The sequence below is a fragment of the Leptodactylus fuscus genome, chromosome 5 (genome assembly GCF_031893055.1).
Source record: "Leptodactylus fuscus isolate aLepFus1 chromosome 5, aLepFus1.hap2, whole genome shotgun sequence".
Lineage (NCBI taxonomy): Eukaryota > Metazoa > Chordata > Amphibia > Anura > Leptodactylidae > Leptodactylus > Leptodactylus fuscus.
The window spans coordinates 17,396,949-17,417,792 of record NC_134269.1 but is presented as its reverse complement, the minus strand read 5'-3'; the positions used below and the strand labels follow the sequence as shown (position 1 = coordinate 17,417,792).

General features: G+C 47.4%; 2 protein-coding genes across 2 annotated transcripts; both read right to left on the bottom strand.

The window, feature by feature from the left end:
- Positions 1-3,097: 3,097 nt before the first annotated feature.
- Positions 3,098-5,042, bottom strand: C5H19orf53 (chromosome 5 C19orf53 homolog). Its single transcript, XM_075276043.1, has 3 exons — positions 4,879-5,042; positions 4,104-4,159; positions 3,098-3,373 (listed from the first exon to the last, which is right to left on the bottom strand). The coding sequence occupies exons 1-3, from the start codon at positions 4,955-4,957 to the stop codon at positions 3,227-3,229; spliced, it is 282 nt and encodes a 93-aa protein (XP_075132144.1). The 5' UTR covers positions 4,958-5,042; the 3' UTR covers positions 3,098-3,226.
- Positions 5,043-11,850: 6,808 nt separating this feature from the next.
- Positions 11,851-15,278, bottom strand: MRI1 (methylthioribose-1-phosphate isomerase 1). Its single transcript, XM_075276042.1, has 6 exons — positions 15,133-15,278; positions 14,373-14,608; positions 14,119-14,291; positions 13,591-13,767; positions 12,156-12,380; positions 11,851-12,079 (listed from the first exon to the last, which is right to left on the bottom strand). Exons 1-6 carry the CDS (start codon positions 15,262-15,264, stop codon positions 11,958-11,960), a joined length of 1,065 nt encoding a protein of 354 aa, XP_075132143.1. The 5' UTR covers positions 15,265-15,278; the 3' UTR covers positions 11,851-11,957.
- Between the last annotated feature and the right edge of the window lie 5,566 nt (positions 15,279-20,844).

Below are 20,844 nucleotides of genomic sequence, written 5' to 3'. Positions count from 1 at the left end.
TCTAAGCCTATCATGTGTGATACTCTGCTGAGTCAGTATATCTAAGCCTATCATGTAAGACACTGTCTGATAAGTTATTGTAAACATGAAGCGTGCGATACTCTGCTGAATGTATCTAAGCCGATTGTGATAATATCTGATTAGCTAGTGTATGTGACAGTATCATACGTGATACTGTATCTAAGCCTGTCAGTCAAGGATGTCTCTCGTCTGTGAAGTCCATATTAAATAACCCTCAGGAGTATCTAAGCCATTGGTCTCCAAGCTCTGGAACTACATCTCCCAGCATGCCCTGACATCTGGTGTAATACTGTCCATTAGACTGGTGTATCTAAGCCTATCCTGTGTGATACAGGCTCAGAGAATATTCTTCTGTCATTCCTGTCATACGTGACCAATACCTTCATGTCATACATGTTCCATCGTACGCCCTGACCTATCATTCTCTACCCTGCCTAAAGGCAGACCTGTCATAGTGAGCGCCGCCATCACATATTCAATATGGTGCCTCCATTCATCCAAATGAAAGGGGATGTCCTACAGGGAATGACTGGCGGCGGCCATTTTTCAGACTTCATTCTGTATTCCTGAGGCGCTGCATCAATGTAGACGTAGTCACAAAATAGCGTGAAATTATTTAAGAAGCTCAATAAATTTTAGAGGGGGGGGGAGGGGTTATTATTTTTTAATTTGTAATGTGGAGATTGTTAATTCCCCCCGTGCAGCGATTTACCATATGTCAGGCACGGCGGGGGACAATACGGAGGGGAGGATATGGTGAACATGCCATTAATCCATATGACAATAGATTGACATGGCGTGTATGTAGAGGGGAGGCGAGGGGGCTGCACATGAAAATGAAAAAATGCCCCCCCTCTAAACAAGCGAGAGAAACAAATCCTCAACTTAAACAACCTTCTATGATAACCAGTGCTGCAGGGGAGGGGCTGTGACAACCTATAAAGGGGGTAGTCACCACTAGTATACATGATATATACACACATGAGGATTTTCACACACCTTGAGTCGGTATACAGCTGCAAATCCCAATCTGATCTCCCGAACTAACAGCCTGATAGGTCCCCTTTTCAGTAGGACCACCCACGTTATGGCGGCGTTATTGAAATCCACAACCCCTTTATCACTGAATTATACTATTCTGGGCATTAAAACAGTTAAAGAGGTTGGGGGCTGAGAGCCAGCCCCCGCACCGATCAGCAGTAAGGAACGACTTCCAGCACCCACCCTATACACAATACAGGGCCGCAAGCAGAAAGCTCCATCCTCTGTATTGTGGCTCAGCGCTTATTGACATCAGTGAGAGGTGAACTGTACGGACAGCGCCCGGCTGCTACACAAGGGGCGGAGTTTGTACTGTGTAAGGGATGGGTGCCGGCTGATCAGCCTGGGGGCCGACTCTCGCCTCTGTGGTCAGGTATTTATGGCTTATCCTCAGCCGGAACGTCCCTCTTAAATGTAAAGATTTAGCCTGTCTCCTTCACATAGCGGATTTATCAGATGGGAACAATCGTCCATGTATTGAACATTTCATACAAATTTCCTTATCAATACTATAGATTTTTTTCCACCCGGGAGCTTCTGTATAGATGGCAGACACCCTAACGATATACATGCATAATGTGCTGATATATACAGATACATCTTTATATAACTGTACATTATACTTGTAACTAGCAACACTTGTTTGCCGGTATGTGCCAGGGTCCCGGAGATATTGCAGCATCCCAGCCAGGGTGCCTCTGTGTATGTTGTATGTCTGTCTTAGGTATATGCTCCATGTATTTTGTTGTTTGCGGCTATTCCTTTGGTGACTCCCATACTTGGTACAGCCCTGACTTATCACAGGCCACAGAGTGAGGGTCTGGGGTCCTCAGACTAGCACTTAGTGGTGGCAGAGAGACCTGGCTCTGAGCCCTTCAGTTCTTCATACAGCCCGTGAGCGACTTACATCAAGACAGCCCTGACACAGGGATAATAGCGGTCAAGTCTTCTGACACAGTGGCAGGAGGAGAGGATTTCTGCCTGCCAAGAGGTGTTATCCGAGACCCGCCTCAAAAGGTAATCGGCCCAGAGAGTACTACCTTGTATCACAGCCCCCAGTACTACCTGCTGGCTATGGCTAAGTTTCAAGGAGTGGAGTAAAGAGCACTGAGGCCGGTTCACATCTGTGTTCGGTATTCTGTTCTTGAAATCCACTTGGGAACTCCCTGAATGGAATACCAAACGTATTAAAAAGCAGATAGCTAAGAAACCACATGAACCCCATAGACTATAATGGGGTCTGTGTGGTTTCTGCACGAATTGTGTCACTGCTTGCAGTACTTCTCTCTCCGCATGATTCGTGTGGACACTGAGCGGAAACCACACGGACCCCCATTATAAGTCTATGGGGTCCGTGTGGTTTCTTAACTAACCGCTTTTTAATGTGTTCGGTATCCCATTGGTGGGGGGGTGTAGTGTTCCTTGGGGCCTTAGAGCCTTATTATATCTGGACATGGTGAACAAAACAAAACACTTTGTAAGCATCCTGGTTGTGGGTGACTGAGGGAGGACTGCCCTGGCAGTGTCAATGAGGCCTTATAGGTATAAAGCCTTCTGTATAAAAGTTGTCACCAGTGGCCATGTTACCCATAGCAGCAAACCAGAACACGGCTTTCACTTTCTTGCCCACACTGGTATATTGGGACACTGACTGGTTGCCACGGGCAATAATCTACCACGTTCTATGAGATGGATTTGACACCCTAGTGAGGTCTATGCAGGTTTCAATCCACAAAATGGTTGCCAGCATTGTATTTGACCTCCGCACATCGCCACAGAGCTCCACGCACTTAATACAGGCAGCCATGTCTTCCTTGTGCAACAACCTTACATTATACACAAGATACAAGGAATCTGTGTCTCTGGTCACAGGGTGACACCGGGACTGCAGCGCCGCTCCTGACACAAGGCAGCCATTATTCTGCTTCTTTTTTTTATTTACAAAGGCTTTTTGTTCCCAAGAGCTTACACTTCATTCACGTTGGAGCAGACTGAGGAGAGGGTGACTTGGGGAGTCATTCAGCAGGCGGAGTACTAAAATCCATAGACATTTATTTATAACAACTGCAATACATGATATATACAAGAGCGAGGAGGATCCGAGGGCGCTGCGGAGGAACACGCGGCCATTGTGATCTCAGGGCGACTCCAGCAGTTCAGTGGTTCATGCCTTACTTCCTTTAGCGGGGGCGCTCTTCTCTTGTTTTTCTGGTTGTGGGGTCTTCAAGACGGAAAGTTTCTTTGGCATGTTGGCAGCTGCTTTCATGACGACATCGTGCTCGATTTTACTTCGGATCTGAACTTCCAGGTTCTGTAGAAAGAAGCAATATGGCTTAGCGGATGGAGTGATATTATTATATACATAGTCTGGGGCACACTGCCACACTGGACTGCGAGGAATGTGTCAGTCTCCAGCGTAGAATCCATCAGAAATCCATGACAAACAAGTCCTACTTTTATATCTGACCTTCATATTATTGTCAATGGGGCCCCTCAGGATCTGTTGTCCCTCAATAGTCGGACACTCTCTCTGAAAACGGACTCCAAAGCAGATGTGATTTTGGCCTTAAAGTGGTGTTCCCCAAAAAGCATGGTTCTGTGACTCCCATTGAAGTGAATGGAGACAGCCAAAACACTTGTACAGTCCTTTCACCATTAATTCTCTTCATGGATGTAACAAAGGAGTAGAAGCCTAAGGCTGCACTACTGAGAGATTAATGACAACACATCATTGTGATGGAGACCATGAGTGGATCTGAAACACTCCTACGTGACTTGAAGTGTTCTGCAACATCACTGCTCATGGCAAACTGGGCCAGCTAAGGTGGTCATCAGTCTGTCAGTAGTGCAGCCTCAGGCTTCTCCAGGCAGGTCTCCTTTATAGCATAGAGGAATAAAGAGAGACTGACAAGAAACCGGATGGATGAAAGCTGGACGAGTATTTGGCCCAACATTAACGCTCACCCAGAATCAGATGACCGGAGGACGAGTCAGGAACTACTAGGCCCAGCATGTGGTTCTGCCATGACTGGGTCACTCACCTTCTTCAGTTTCTGCTGGTGAATAATTCGGGATTTCTTGGGTGCGATGACTCGAGCTGTGGGAGACATGTATAGTCAATGAGCAAGGCCATGGCAAATCTTCTCATCCTATACAGGAGGAGTGGCCGTATTCCCTCCAGGGGGCGCACTTTACTAACTGATACTTTATTTATTAATAAATGTATAATTCATTATTAATAATTAATACATTTCATCTATAAGACTTTGTGTAACGTTGATCCTGTGATCAGCTATAGGGCAGTGTAATGTAACATGACTGTGAGACGGTAACATCCGAGAGCCCAAATAGGGAACCTGTGATAACTCCTACTATTACACAGACCCAAATCTTACCCCACCACCCTGTATAGTGACGGGTAATGTGACCTGTAATATAGTAATTGGGTGCTCTCCCCCATGATCGGACATCTATATATATTCCAGAAACATCATATTGACTGAATACAACTGTAACAAATCCTCAGCTGTACCGAGCGCAGCGCCATACATTATATAGTGGCTATGCCTGGTATTGCAGCTGAGCACCAGTCACTTGTATAGGCCGTGTGACTGATGGATGTTATGGCACAGCTGAGTGTTTGTTACAATTGCATATAGTCTGGATTATTGTGAGCAGGACTCCAGACTGTTACATTGTAACAGCACAGCTGTGACTAGGCTGGAGCACTTAGTGCAATGTAACAGTCAGTAACCAATCAGCGCACAGTGTGGGCAGCAGGGCATGCTGGTAGCTGTAGTCCTGCGCTCTCCTCACCTCCCTTCCTCATGGCCGCAGGCTTCTTGGCCGCGTTCTTCTTGGCTTTCGCCTTCAGCTTTGGCGTCCCTTGAGCCATGACCGCAGATACAGGAGATAACGCGGCGACAGGTCCTCACTCAGCCCGTGCGCACGGAGAGACGTGGGATAAAGGACCTTTGATGATGTCATCACCATGTGACCAGCCACGTGTGTGGGCGGGGTCAGGCTCAGAGGCGGAGCCTGTGAGATCACGTGTAATGTCTGAGCTTATGGTCAAGGCTACAGAGAGCGACCCCTGCTACACGGGGCGGAGGTGACCTAGACCCTGACCATGGTGGTGACCCCGAGGAGCCCGCACTGCACAGAGGACACTGCACTCACCGAGGACACAGTGATCTGCACAGGCTTCACTCACTATACACTGTTCACATTGAGCGCTATTCATGGCTATGGATTTGGAGTGAGACGTTAAAAAACTCGGTGTAATGTGAATGTGTCCCTATACTTACTCTGTATAGCGTATGTTACATGTATACAGCAGAGCTCTGTGCCTGGTATATAGATGGCCGAGCTGTAGCCGGGTAAACTACGTATAACATAACTGTGTGTAATGTGTGCCTGGTAGAGCTACGTGGACTGTGGGTGCAGCAGAGCTGTGTGTGTGTAATATGTGCCTGATAGAGCTACATGGACTGTGGGTGCAGCAGAGCTGTGTGTGTAATATGTGCCTGATAGAGCTACATGGACTGTGGGTGCAGCAGAGCTGTGTGTGTGTAATATGTGCCTGGTAGAGCTACATGGACTGTGGGTGCAGCAGAGCTGTGTGTGTGTAATATGTGCCTGATAGAGCTACATGGACTGTGGGTGCAGCAGAGCTGTGTGTGTAATATGTGCCTGATAGAGCTACATGGACTGTGGGTGCAGCAGAGCTGTGTGTGTGTAATATGTGCCTGGTAGAGCTACATGGACTGTGGGTGCAGCAGAGCTGTGTGTGTGTAATATGTGCCTGGTAGAGCTACATGGACTGTGGGTGCAGCAGAGCTGTGTGTGTGTAATATGTGCCTGATAGAGCTACATGGACTGTGGGTGCAGCAGAGCTGTGTGTGTGTAATATGTGCCTGGTAGAGCTACATGGACTGTGGGTGCAGCAGAGCTGTGTGTGTGTAATATGTGCCTGATAGAGCTACATGGACTGTGGGTGCAGCAGAGCTGTGTGTGTAATGTGTGTCTGGTAGAGCTACATGGACTGTGGGTGCAGCAGAGCTGTGTGTGTGTAATATGTGCCCGATAGAGCTACATGGACTGTGGGTGCAGCAGAGCTGTGTGTGTGTAATATGTGCCTGATAGAGCTACATGGACTGTGGGTGCAGCAGAGCTGTGTGTGTGTAATATGTGCCTGATAGAGCTACATGGACTGTGGGTGCAGCAGAGCTGTGTGTGTGTAATATGTGCCTGATAGAGCTACATGGACTGTGGGTGCAGCAGAGCTGTGTGTGTAATATGTGCCTGATAGAGCTACATGGACTGTGGGTGCAGCAGAGCTGTGTGTGTAATGTGTGCCTGATAGAGCTACATGGACTGTGGATATAGCAGAGCTGTGTGTGTAATATGTGCCTGGTAGAGCTACATGGACTGTGGGTGCAGCAGAGCTGTGTGTGTGTAATATGTGCCTGATAGAGCTACATGGACTGTGGGTGCAGCAGAGCTGTGTGTGTAATGTGTGTCTGGTAGAGCTACATGGACTGTGGGTGCAGCAGAGCTGTGTGTGTGTGTAATATGTGCCTGATAGAGCTGCATGGACTGTGGGTGCAGCAGAGCTGTGTGTGTAATGTGTGCCTGATAGAGCTACATGGACTGTGGGTGCAGCAGAGCTGTGTGTGTAATATGTGCCTGGTAGAGCTACATGGACTGTGGGTGCAGCAGAGCTGTGTGTGTAATATGTGCCTGGTAGAGCTACATGGACTGTGGGTGCAGCAGAGCTGTGTGTGTGTAATATGTGCCTGGTAGAGCTACATGGACTGTGGGTGCAGCAGAGCTGTGTGTGTGTAATATGTGCCTGGTAGAGCTACATGGACTGTGGGTGCAGCAGAGCTGTGTGTGTAATGTGTGCCTGGTAGAGCTACATGGACTGTGGATATAGCAGAGCTGTGTGTGTGTAATATGTGCCTGATAGAGCTACATGGACTGTGGGTGCAGCAGAGCTGTGTGTGTGTAATATGTGCCTGATAGAGCTACATGGACTGTGGGTGCAGCAGAGCTGTGTGTGTAATATGTGCCTGGTAGAGCTACATGGACTGTGGGTGCAGCAGAGCTGTGTGTGTAATGTGTGTCTGGTAGAGCTACATGGACTGTGGGTGCAGCAGAGCTGTGTGTGTGTAATATGTGCCTGATAGAGCTACATGGACTGTGGGTGCAGCAGAGCTGTGTGTGTGTAATATGTGCCTGATAGAGCTACATGGACTGTGGGTGCAGCAGAGCTGTGTGTGTGTAATATGTGCCTGGTAGAGCTACATGGACTGTGGGTGCAGCAGAGCTGTGTGTGTAATATGTGCCTGATAGAGCTACATGGACTGTGGGTGCAGCAGAGCTGTGTGTGTAATGTGTGCCTGATAGAGCTACATGGACTGTGGATATAGCAGAGCTGTGTGTGTAATATGTGCCTGGTAGAGCTACATGGACTGTGGGTGCAGCAGAGCTGTGTGTGTGTAATATGTGCCTGATAGAGCTACATGGACTGTGGGTGCAGCAGAGCTGTGTGTGTAATGTGTGTCTGGTAGAGCTACATGGACTGTGGGTGCAGCAGAGCTGTGTGTGTGTAATATGTGCCTGATAGAGCTGCATGGACTGTGGGTGCAGCAGAGCTGTGTGTGTAATGTGTGCCTGGTAGAGCTACATGGACTGTGGGTGCAGCAGAGCTGTGTGTGTGTAATATGTGCCTGATAGAGCTACATGGACTGTGGGTGCAGCAGAGCTGTGTGTGTAATGTGTGCCTGATAGAGCTACATGGACTGTGGGTGCAGCAGAGCTGTGTGTGTAATATGTGCCTGGTAGAGCTACATGGACTGTGGGTGCAGCAGAGCTGTGTGTGTAATGTGTGCCTGATAGAGCTACATGGACTGTGGGTGCAGCAGAGCTGTGTGTGTAATATGTGCCTGGTAGAGCTACATGGACTGTGGGTGCAGCAGAGCTGTGTGTGTAATATGTGCCTGGTAGAGCTACATGGACTGTGGGTGCAGCAGAGCTGTGTGTGTGTAATATGTGCCTGGTAGAGCTACATGGACTGTGGGTGCAGCAGAGCTGTGTGTGTGTAATATGTGCCTGGTAGAGCTACATGGACTGTGGGTGCAGCAGAGCTGTGTGTGTAATGTGTGCCTGGTAGAGCTACATGGACTGTGGATATAGCAGAGCTGTGTGTGTGTAATATGTGCCTGATAGAGCTACATGGACTGTGGGTGCAGCAGAGCTGTGTGTGTGTAATATGTGCCTGATAGAGCTACATGGACTGTGGGTGCAGCAGAGCTGTGTGTGTAATATGTGCCTGGTAGAGCTACATGGACTGTGGGTGCAGCAGAGCTGTGTGTGTAATGTGTGTCTGGTAGAGCTACATGGACTGTGGGTGCAGCAGAGCTGTGTGTGTGTAATATGTGCCTGATAGAGCTACATGGACTGTGGGTGCAGCAGAGCTGTGTGTGTGTAATATGTGCCTGATAGAGCTACATGGACTGTGGGTGCAGCAGAGCTGTGTGTGTGTAATATGTGCCTGGTAGAGCTACATGGACTGTGGGTGCAGCAGAGCTGTGTGTGTAATATGTGCCTGATAGAGCTACATGGACTGTGGGTGCAGCAGAGCTGTGTGTGTAATGTGTGCCTGATAGAGCTACATGGACTGTGGATATAGCAGAGCTGTGTGTGTAATATGTGCCTGGTAGAGCTACATGGACTGTGGGTGCAGCAGAGCTGTGTGTGTGTAATATGTGCCTGATAGAGCTACATGGACTGTGGGTGCAGCAGAGCTGTGTGTGTAATGTGTGTCTGGTAGAGCTACATGGACTGTGGGTGCAGCAGAGCTGTGTGTGTGTAATATGTGCCTGATAGAGCTGCATGGACTGTGGGTGCAGCAGAGCTGTGTGTGTAATGTGTGCCTGGTAGAGCTACATGGACTGTGGGTGCAGCAGAGCTGTGTGTGTGTAATATGTGCCTGATAGAGCTACATGGACTGTGGGTGCAGCAGAGCTGTGTGTGTAATGTGTGTCTGGTAGAGCTACATGGACTGTGGGTGCAGCAGAGCTGTGTGTGTAATGTGTGCCTGATAGAGCTACATGGACTGTGGGTGCAGCAGAGCTGTGTGTGTAATGTGTGCCTGATAGAGCTACATGGACTGTGGATATAGCAGAGCTGTGTGTGTGTAATATGTGCCTGGTAGAGCTACATGGACTGTGGGTGCAGCAGAGCTGTGTGTGTGTAATGTGTGCCTGGTAGAGCTACATGGACTGTGGGTGCAGCAGAGCTGTGTGTGTGTAATATGTGCCTGATAGAGCTACATGGACTGTGGGTGCAGCAGAGCTGTGTGTGTGTAATATGTGCCTGATAGAGCTACATGGACTGTGGATATAGCAGAGCTGTGTGTGTGTAATATGTGCCTGGTAGAGCTACATGGACTGTGGGTGCAGCAGAGCTGTGTGTGTAATGTGTGCCTGGTAGAGCTACATGGACTGTGGGTGCAGCAGAGCTGTGTGTGTAATTTGAACTTGTTTTGTAGCCATGGGGCCTGGGCACCTTGTAGTCACTGACCATGAACACCTCTGTGTACCAAAGTATTGTAGAGTCAGATGTGACGTCATCTATACAGTCAGGTAGAGATTCTGCTGCACACATAGCTTGTGTTCAAAGCAAAAAACTCATTATGTGTGGACATAGATGACAACAATGGATGTGCCATGGAGGGGAAAAATTCTATGTTTACCTGTGACTGGAGAAGTAGATCATATGTAAATACGTAAATGCACAGATTTTTTTTTTTCCCTCCATGTTGTAATCCATGTCCACACATAATGAATGTTTTGCTTTGAACACAAGCTATGTGTGCAGCAGAATCTCTACCTGACTGTTCTTAGGGTCGGAGGACCCATTTGCTGATTGCACCACAATAAGATTTGGGTGTGCGGTACCATTGTTACTGTTCAGTGAGGTCATGTATACACCAGGTACGTGCAGGGGACAGCAGCAGCAGCGAGCGAGGACTGTGCTCACTGCATTTCTTTTTCTATCTCTCAGATCCCTAAACCCTTCAAGAAAGCTCACTCAGGATATTGGTAAGAACACGAGCCCTTAGGTACAAGCACGAGGAAACCGGCCCAAAACTGCAAAAAAAAAACCACCAGAAATCTGAAGGTTCGGTATTGGCATTCTTGCAGGAGCAGCGGCAGATCTTCTGGTGCTTCCATCATTCCCATTGCAATACCCTATGTTTCCCATCCAAAGTTAGTGTTTACACCCCCCTTGTGGCAGGGAGAGTGTACTGCAGAATTTGCAGAGGTTGGCTGTCTCTTAGGGCACACAGGGCACAGGACCTTGTATTTTGGTCCTGGTTTTGATGCGGGAAGCCGCAAAATACGGCTGCTGCCACTTTTGCAGCTTCCTGCTCCAGAGTAGGCCCAAATGAATGGGCCTAGTCCAGAGGGCGCTGTCGTGAGGCGAACACCGCGGAATCCGCCTGAAGAAAGGACAGCTCGCTTCTTTTTTCCATGTGCCGGTACCTACCACTCACAGAAAAAAGTAAGCTAGCGGTCTCCATAGACCTCTATTGTGAGGGGGCGGAGTCTGTGGGAGATTCGGTGTCAGAATCCGCCCCCTATTACCCCGTGTGAACGAGCCCTTAGGGAGATGTTCTGCTTGGCTTTATTCCCATGCAATGATGGGAATTTATGGGGTGTAGCAGGATGATACTGAGGCACACATATGGCCCTTTCTTACGTCAAACATATCACAAGCCCCGATCCGCGCCTCACCTGCCATATTGTGATGATTCTATCTCAGTATTTACCAGTTTTCTGGTCTGAGTTATAATGGCCAGTCTCCATTCTGACTGATGGGCGATCTCCTGAGACCGGAGCCTCTTCAGAAATCACTTGTCCTCTGCACCAGTTGGGCCTTTATTGAGACTGGCATACAATACGTAATAAATCTGCCGCAATGTCACTAGGTTTTCATAGAAACCAGGTGTTGGTCTACGGAGAGCTGCTTTCCAAAAGGTGGCGCTAGAGTGTGTTATCTTTTTGCCATGAAGGAGAACTTATTTCCAGTAAGACTCTGGTTACATGCCCGAAGATCACCATGTCGTCTTGTGGCTCCTTCACCAATCTTACTGACCACAGTAGCATTAAGACCCCCAAGAATGCTACAACTTCTAACCGCTGTGGCAGGACGACAAGGCAATTTTTGGTCACATGACAGGAGCTGCAGCCACAGCCACTGCGTCTTCCTAGCCTAGAGGGACATCAGTTGATTGTCATTTTTTTTTTCCTCTTCGCCTTTCAAACCCACAACTTTCTTTCTTTTCACAGAGCTACATGAGGGCTTAGTTTTTGCAGGACAAACTGTTCTTTGTCAGGGAACCATTTAATATTCTGTACGATGTACTGCGGAGCGGGAAATAAATTGAGAATGGAGAGGGAATTAGAGAAAACCTGAATTTGTGCGACTGTGCTCCTGACTTCATTTTTACAGGCTTCACTGTCAGCTGGATTCTATGCATCGGTACGATTACGGCAATACCAAATTTATATGATTTTTAAATTTTAACCCCTTTAAAAAAAAAATCCAAATTTGCAGCACTGGAGTCCTGGGTTCGAATCCTATTCCAATATATTAGAATTCACCAACTTCATGACCCTGGAGCCGCGTGCTTAGATATAATCTGTTACCTCTTTGGTGTTGTAGATATCTGCCATCATTCACACCACATAAATTTAAGTACAAATACTCCAGAGGATTTTTATTTTTGAGGGCAGAATCTGGGAGCGGCGAGACGTTTCACAGTGCAGAGGGGGGGAGGGGTCATGTATGGTATATACGGCCTTTATACAGTCAGTAGGGTATTACAAGCCTCTGGTCAAACCATCCTTTAGCTCCTCCGGTCTGAAGACCCCACGCTCTGTGATTATCGCAGTGATCAGGTCATGCGGGGTGACGTCAAAGGCGGGGTTCCACACCCCAATACCTGGCAGGAGAAGAATAGTGATGAGATATCTCTATGGAATTAACTACCACTATCAGTGAATACCACCAGCACCTACCCGGAGCCGCCACACGGACGCCATTGATATCGGTCAGCTCTTGACTGGGTCGCTCCTCTATCACGATACTGCCACCTGTAGGCAAACTGAGGTCACAGGAAGTGCTCGGAGCCGCCACATAGAACGGTATTCCATGATGCTTGGCAAGCACCGCCAACTGGTACGTTCCAACCTTGTTGGCGGTATCGCCGTTGGCAACGACACGATCGGCTCCCACTACAACAGCTGTGGACAGACAAGGGAAGTATACGATTGTGATGCCTTCAACAGGAAAGGGTTAATGTCTTTTTTCTTTGGTAGCCCCATATAGAGATCACAACGCACGTTTTCCCCTATCAGTATGTCTTTGGCGTATGGGAGGAAATCCACGTAAACACGGGGAGGACATACAAACTCCTTGCAGATGTTGTCTCTGGCAGGATTTGAACCCAGGACTCCAGTGCTGCAAGGCCGCAGTACTAACCACTGAGCCACTGTGTTGCCCCGTTTTGCTTGTCTTGTCATCTTTTATTAATTTTTTTATACATATTAGATCTAAACTCTTTGTGGATTAAATTGCTACATTTAATGGTACTTTGTTTCCTCTTTTGACCCCATTACCTTTTCTCTGGCCCCACATTGCAGATTGCAGCAATGGCTGAACCCAACCCATGTGTGGATGGGATCAGCCAGAATCTCAATCACTTTACTGGTAATTTAAGGGCTCATTCACACGGTGCGGATTCTGACGCCAAATCCACGTCATAATCCGCCCCCTCACAATGGTGGTCTATGCACACTGCTACCTTCCTTTTTCCCATGAGTCCCATCAGCAGCCCTGCGACTGTGAAATAATAATAATGAGTTGGGACACACTTTTAAGGTTCTGGTTGGTGAAGTGGTTAAAGTAGCTGTGTGGGTTATAAATATACGGTCGCTTTCTTCCAGGTCACAGCGCCACCCTTTCCATGGGTTGTGTCTGGTACTGCAGGTTGGATTCACTGAAATAAACAGGGATGAACTGCAATACCAAACACAACCTGGGGTCAGACGTGGCAAAGTTTATGGAAAAGGCAGCCATGTTCTCCTCACAATGTACAACTAATTTTGCTAGCACTATCTGCGGTGATTTATGGTATTAAATGGGTTTAAATGACCTAAAATGTTCTATACAATTCTATGGCCAGATATTATTATAGGGGGTCAAAAGTGGTTTTCTGATACAGAGCTCCAAACCCTCCACAGCCATAGATACATGATAAAATTTTTTCTACCTGCATCCACCATTAGGGGGAGCTCACTGCATAAGGATTCAATAGGCGCTGTATTCATCCACATGTATGACGGCAGTGAGGCAGACATTGGTAATTGCACTGTATGTCCTAGAGGCTTCCCCTTCCGAGCGCCACCACAGAACTGATTAGTGTGCCCCCTACAGGTGTATAACACTACTCACCGCTGACCTGACGTTCCCTCATGGTCACTGCCGCCATGCTGTCTGTAATGAGGGTGGCCGGGATCTTCTCATACACCAGCTCATACGCAGTCAGCCTGGAGCCCTGGTTATAGGGTCGGGTCTCTGTACAGAAGACGTGGGACAGACGGCCCAGTGCCTGAAGGGAGCGCACCACACCTGATAATGACAGAAAAGACAGACACTGCACCACAGACAATCTCATAAAGCAGAGCTGTAGTATAAAGCATGGAGGAGGGACAGGAGCCTACAATGTCAGCAGGATTTCAGACTACTTCGGCAGATTTTTTTTTTTTAATAAAAGAAGGGTTTCCCCAGTAGTGGTTTGTTATAGCATCAGTTAAGTCATCGCCCAATTTTGGCCCCAGAAGTCTAATTATAGGAGATCACATCACCCCTGCTCTATATGTATATGTACCAGTCCTCACTGTAGTTCTAGCATTCTGTTCATAAACCAGGAAAATTGGGACAAAAAAAAAGAAAATGTAACATTGGAAGCAGCGGTCTTACCCAGGGCAGTACCATAGCCAGCCGTGGCCAGTGAGCCAGTGTTGCAGTGGGTCATTATAACCACCCCACCTGGGGCATTAGTGGTCTGCAGGATGTGCTGCGCCCCCAGGTCACCGATCAGACGATTGTCTTTGACATCCTTCTCCAGGAGGGATTCCGCCCACTGGATCACACTAGCAATGAGGACAGGACGGAGGGGTAAGGAACAGAACATGGGATAGCCTCACCACCACAATGGCTGCCACTACTCCTACCTGTCAGTCAGGCCCTGGACAGTGACCCCGGGCCTCTCCGCCTCCTGCGCTAGGAATGCATTCAGCTCATCCGCTGCCTTCTTCATGTTGACCGCAGTGGGCCGCGCACCGACCAGGCGATCCATTGACTCACGGACGAAGGTCAGGAGGTCGGCCATGTGCTGCGGCGGGCTGGAGGTCAGCTCCACTGCTAAGCTGAGGGAACCCACAATGGCAATGGCTGGAGCACCACGGACCTGGGGAAAGGGGAAGCCGCCATCTTTATTATCATTACGGTGGAGAAGGCAATGGCTGTCCCGGACATTATTATACGTTCTTAAAGGGGAGCTCCAGGTGGACAAAAGATTATTCGGTCACTTTCGGACACACTCAGGCTATGTTCACATTTATGCTGAGTCTCTGATGAAAACTCTGATACACACAGAGCCACACTATCTCCACCACCACATGATGATGGGGCGCCCCTGGTGGTGAGGACAGTTACTACACAACCAAGTAATCCCCCCCCCCCCCGGGTTGTAACAATAGCTCAGTCTATCACATGACATATTTAAATTGAGGCGTTGCCCATAGAAACCAATAGCATTCCACCTCTGCGCAGGTTATAAAATGTCATGTGACAGGATACTAAAAGCCACGCCTCCACCTCTACGCCCCAAGTTATAGCAGAAGATCACATGATAAGGAGCCAATCAGCTTCAAGAACCCCGTCAGACCCCGCCCCTCACACGCGCCACGTCCTGTCACTGCAGACACTCACCTTCATGGTCCGAATGGCGTCCGCTCCCTTCCGCACCCCGCTCACCGGCTCATACTGACTGCTCTGCGGTAACAGCAGCTGGTTCAGAACCTGCAGAGACCCCCGGCTGTACCGCACAGACTCCAGAGACATGGCGAACACGCTGCTTCCGGGGGCGGAGCGAGGACCACATGTCACCGGTGTGGGCGGGGCTATTTGTAGAGCAGGGGGTGGAGCGTCCGTTCTGTGAAGTCTCTGGATGCGGTTATATTCAAACAACTTTATTTGACACGTATTCCTGTGTAGTGTTACTGTATTCATGGTCCTGGGTTACTGTATACAAGGCATGTAATGTGTGATTATTACCCTATTACTGTATCCATGGTCCTGGGTTACTGTATACAAGGCATGTAATGTGTGATTATTACCCTATTACTGTATCCATGGTCCTGGGTTACTGTATACAAGGCATGTAATGTGTGATTATTATCCTATTACTGTATCCATGGTCCTGGGTTACTGTATACAAGGCATGTAATGTGTGATTATTACCCTATTACTGTATCCACGGTCCTGGGTTACTGTATACAAGGCATGTAATATGTGATTATTACCCTATTACTGTATCCACGGTCCTGGGTTACTGTATACGAGGCATGTAATGTGTGATTATTACCCTATTACTGTATCCATGGTCCTGGGTTACTGTATACGAGGCATGTAATATGTGATTATTACCCTATTACTGTATCCATGGTCCTGGGTTACTGTATACGAGGCATGTAATATGTGATTATTACCCTATTACTGTATCCATGGTCCTGGGTTACTGTATACGAGGCATGTAATATGTGATTATTACCCTATTACTGTATCCATGGTCCTGGGTTACTGTATACGAGGCATGCAATGTGTGATTATTACCCTATTACTGTATCCACGGTCCTGGGTTACTGTATACAAGGCATGTAATATGTGATTATTATCCTATTACTGTATCCACGGTCCTGGGTTACTGTATACGAGGCATGTAATGTGTGATCACCCTATTACTGTATCCATGGTCCTGGGTTACTGTATACGAGGCATGTAATGTGTGATCACCCTATTACTGTATCCATGGTCCTGGGTTACTGTATACGAGGCATGTAATGTGTGATCACCCTATTACTGTATCCATGGTCCTGGGTTACTGTATACGAGGCATGCAATGTGTGATCACCCTATTACTGTATCCATGGTCCTGGGTTACTGTATACGAGGCATGCAATGTGTGATCACCCTATTACTGTATCCATGGTCCTGGGTTACTGTATACGAGGCATGCAATGTGTGATCACCCTATTACTGTATCCATGGTCCTGGGTTAGTTCACTCCTGCTCATACGCCCTGTAATGGGCTTTCTAGCATATTTCTGCTCCCCATGGGGACGTTCCACTGCTAAAAAGCGCTGCGGTAAAAACCACGGCAGCGATGCATCTCAGCTCTTTCTGCAGTGCTTTAAACAAAGTTTTCATAGTTTTCCTCCGCAGACTTTCTGTTACAATTATACCTATGGGGAAACCGCCAGCATTTCCGTAGATATAATTGACATGCTGCGATTTCCAAAATCACTCCGGTTTTGGAAATCACAGCATGTCCACACCGCAGTTTATACCGCAATGTGGGCACGGGATCTGCTAAAATCCCATCCACTTTGCCTGAACTGTAAAATGTGGCGATGTTTTCCATCCCGTGGGGCCTCGGCCTGAGGTGTGTAAGTGTCAACGTGTGTGTGTGATCCAGGGGACGGGCATTGAGATAGTCAGGACCTATAAGTATCTGGGCGTGCTCCTCAATAATAAGCTGGACTGGGCTGATCACCTGGAGGCGCTGCACAGAAAGGGCCACAGCAGACTCTACCTGCTCAGGAGGCTGAGGGCCTTCGGGGTCCAGGGGCCACTTCTTAGGGCCTTTTTCACTCTGTGGTTGCCTCAGCCATCTACAGAGTGGCCTGCTGGGGGAGCAGTATATCAACCAGGGACAGAAATAGACTTGACAGGCTGATCAGGAGGGCCAGCTCTGTCCTGGGGAGCCCCTTGGACCCAGTACAGGTGGTGGGTGACAGAAGGATACTGTCTGTGGTGACCTCCATGCGGGAGAACAAATCCCACCCCATGTATGAGACTGTGATAGCACTGGCCAGTACTGTCAGTGACTGATGCTTCACCACCACGTGCTGTTGTAACTGAATTTCCCTGTGGTGGGACTATTAAAGGATTATCTTTTATTATACAATCTATGGCGCAGCCTTCTGTACAAGTCCAGCAGAGCAGCAGTGTAAGCCCAGAGCAAAATGTATGACAGCGCCTCATGCTGGACAAACCTTCAGGTGCACCTATACATGCTTTAGCTTACTATGCAATAAACGTTTGGACTGAAGTGATGTTGGTGCAGGATGTCACATTATTATTTCACTGCACCCACATTATCTATCTGAATGGCCAACCTTATGGCTGCACTCACTATTCTACGCAGACTGAAAATCTCTGTACACACCACACTAACAGGAAGAGCTGGAATGTAATTGTGGTAAAGCTAGCAGAATAGTGAGCACAGCTCTGGGGTATAATACAGGATAAGTAATGTAATGTATGTACACAGTGACTGCACCAGCAGAATAGTGAGCGCAGCTCTGGAGTATAATACAGGATAAGTAATGTAATGTATGTACACAGTGACTGCACCAGCAGAATAGTGAGCGCAGCTCTGGAGTATAATACAGGATAAGTAATGTAATGTATGTACACAGTGACTGTACCAGCAGAATAGTGAGCGCAGCTCTGGAGTATAATACAGGATAAGTAATGTAATGTATGTACACAGTGACTGCGCCAGCAGAATAGTGAGCGCAGCTCTGGAGTATAATACAGGATAAGTAATGTAATGTATGTACACAGTGACTGCACCAGCAGAATAGTGAGCGCAGCTCTGGAGTATAATACAGGATAAGTAATGTAATGTATGTACACAGTGACTGTACCAGCAGAATAGTGAGCGCAGCTCTGGAGTATAATACAGGATAAGTAATGTAATGTATGTACACAGTGACTGCACCAGCAGAATAGTGAGCGCAGCTCTGGGGTATAATACAGGATAAGTAATGTAATGTATGTACACAGTGACTGTACCAGCAGAATAGTGAGCGCAGCTCTGGGGTATAATACAGGATAAGTAATGTAATGTATGTACACAGTGACTGTACCAGCAGAATAGTGAGCGCAGCTCTGGAGTATAATACAGGATAAGTAATGTAATGTATGTACACAGTGACTGCACCAGCAGAATAGTGAGCGCAGCTCTGGAGTATAATACAGGATAAGTAATGTAATGTATGTACACAGTGACTGCACCAGCAGAATAGTGAGCGCAGCTCTGGAGTATAATACAGGATCAGTAATGTAATGTATGTACACAGTGACTGTACCAGCAGAATAGTGAGAGCAGCTCTGGAGTATAATACAGACTGTAACTCAGGATCAGTACAGGATAATGCTATATAAATAATTTGGAGCCAGATGAACTTGATGGATGAATTTAAAGGGGCTCTATCAGCAAAATCATGCTGATCAAGCCCCACATATGCGTGCATAGCCTTTAAAAAGGCTATTCAGGCACCGGTAAAGTCATATTAAACTACCTCCCCAGTTTTAAAATAACCTAAAAAAGAATGTGCTCTACTTACGGATCGTGCACCCTGGGCGGGCATTGAGGGTGTGTCTTCATCTTCTTCCCCGCCTCTTCTTCCTCTGGTCCTGTCTTCCTCCAGCGCTCGCGAACGGACAGCGATAGCCCGGGCGCATGCGCAGTAGCTGTAGTAGAAGCCGCGTGCTACTGCGCATGCGCCCAAGCTATTTTTTTTTTTTTATCAGTGTCTGCGAGCAAGCGCCGGAGGAGGACGGGACCCGAAGACATCGGAGGAAGAAGAGGCGTGGATGAAGATGAAGACACACCCTGTATGCCCGCCCAGCGTGCACGTTCGGTAAGTAGAGAACATTCTTTTTTAGGTTATTATTTTAAAACAGGGGGGTATTTTAATATAACTTTACCGGTGCCTGAATAGCCTTTTTAAAGGCTATACACGCATATGTGGGGCTCTATCAGCATGATTTTGCTGATAGAGCCCCTTTAACTATTTCAATTCCCCCATGTTAAATTTAAAGAAAAATTCTTGTTTACAGTCAGACGGACAGCTGAGACATTGCTACCACAGTCTCTGGATCCTCTGCAGCACACTTGCTCTGTCTGGGGCATTTACTACAATGCTCCGTCCCCAGTAGTTATGAGCCTGGTGGTTGGAACTATTTGGCTTCATTAACAGTCTAGACCCGATACAACTGTAGCAAGATCTCAGCTGTGATAAGTAGTAGACCTCATTGGATTTCATATTTGAAGATTACAGAACATTTTTTCATTACCCAATATCAAGATTTAAATTAAAGTGAAAAACCTCTTTATGACCAAGGCTCCATGTAGCAAAAAAGCGCTGCGGTAAAAAAAACAAAAAAAAACAAAAACAGTGGCAACACATCTGCTTCCATTATACCTATACGGAAACCACCGGTGTTTACCTAGGTATAATCGACATGCTGCAATTTCCCCCAAAAATTTTTATTTTTTTTTTTAAAAATCAACGTTTTTGCAGATTGTAGCATATCTGCTGCACGTTTTTTTTTCCTGCAAAGTGGGGCTGGGATTCACTAGAATTCCATCAATGTTGCTGTGGCTGTAAAACGCCATTTTTTATATATTTTTTTTTAACGCAGAGTTTCTACCAACTGGATCCCCGGCCTTTGGGAGTCTTCTAGAATATACCGGTACAGCGGCCCAGCATAAAGCATGAGGTGACTAGTTGTGCCTGACCCTGCCGGTTTTTGGGGGTTTTTTTAAATGTAGATTGTGAGCCCCATATAGGGATCACAATGTACTTTTTTTTTCTCTTATCAGTATGTCTTTTGTAGAATGGGAGGAGATCCACACAAACACGGGGAGAAAATACAAACTCCTTGCAGATGTTGTTCCTGGCAGGATTTGAACCCAGGACTCCAGTGCTGCAAGGCTGCAGTGCTAACCACTGAGCCACCGTGTTGCCCCGACCCTGCCGGTTTCTGTAGCTCACTTGTTAGCTTTGCTGTACAGACTGGGACAGAATGAGTGGATGAAATGACTCAGACGGCAGAGGATAACACAGCTCTAGAAACCATAGAATTTCAATTTGTCTATGTATCATAGCCCCAACCTGGAAACATGGCCTTGTCCTCCATCTTCACTCTAGTTCAGGACCAGTCAGGTGATGGCTTCAGCTCCTTTCTCCCAGAATCCACCTGTACGAGTGTATAACAGTGAACCACGTAGACACGACTAAAGAGCGTTTTCTTTCACAGCTTTATTGTGATTCCCTAAGCCGTTCCAGAACACAGCATAGAATTCATCACGAGGAACATTAACAGGAAAAATAATAATAATAATCCACCTGAACGACAGACAACGACAAAACCGCAGATGGAAGAACAGAGCAGAGAGCGAAGTCGGGAGAGTTTTGTCATTGTTTATTGTGAAGTTAAAAACAGGCAATAAAAAGTAAAAACTCAGCGTACAGTTTCCATGTCTCTGAACAGACAAAACACATCACGACCCCCCATTTGCGGGAGGGACCGGCGCACTTCACAAGGCCCCAGCTGCAGATGTGGGAC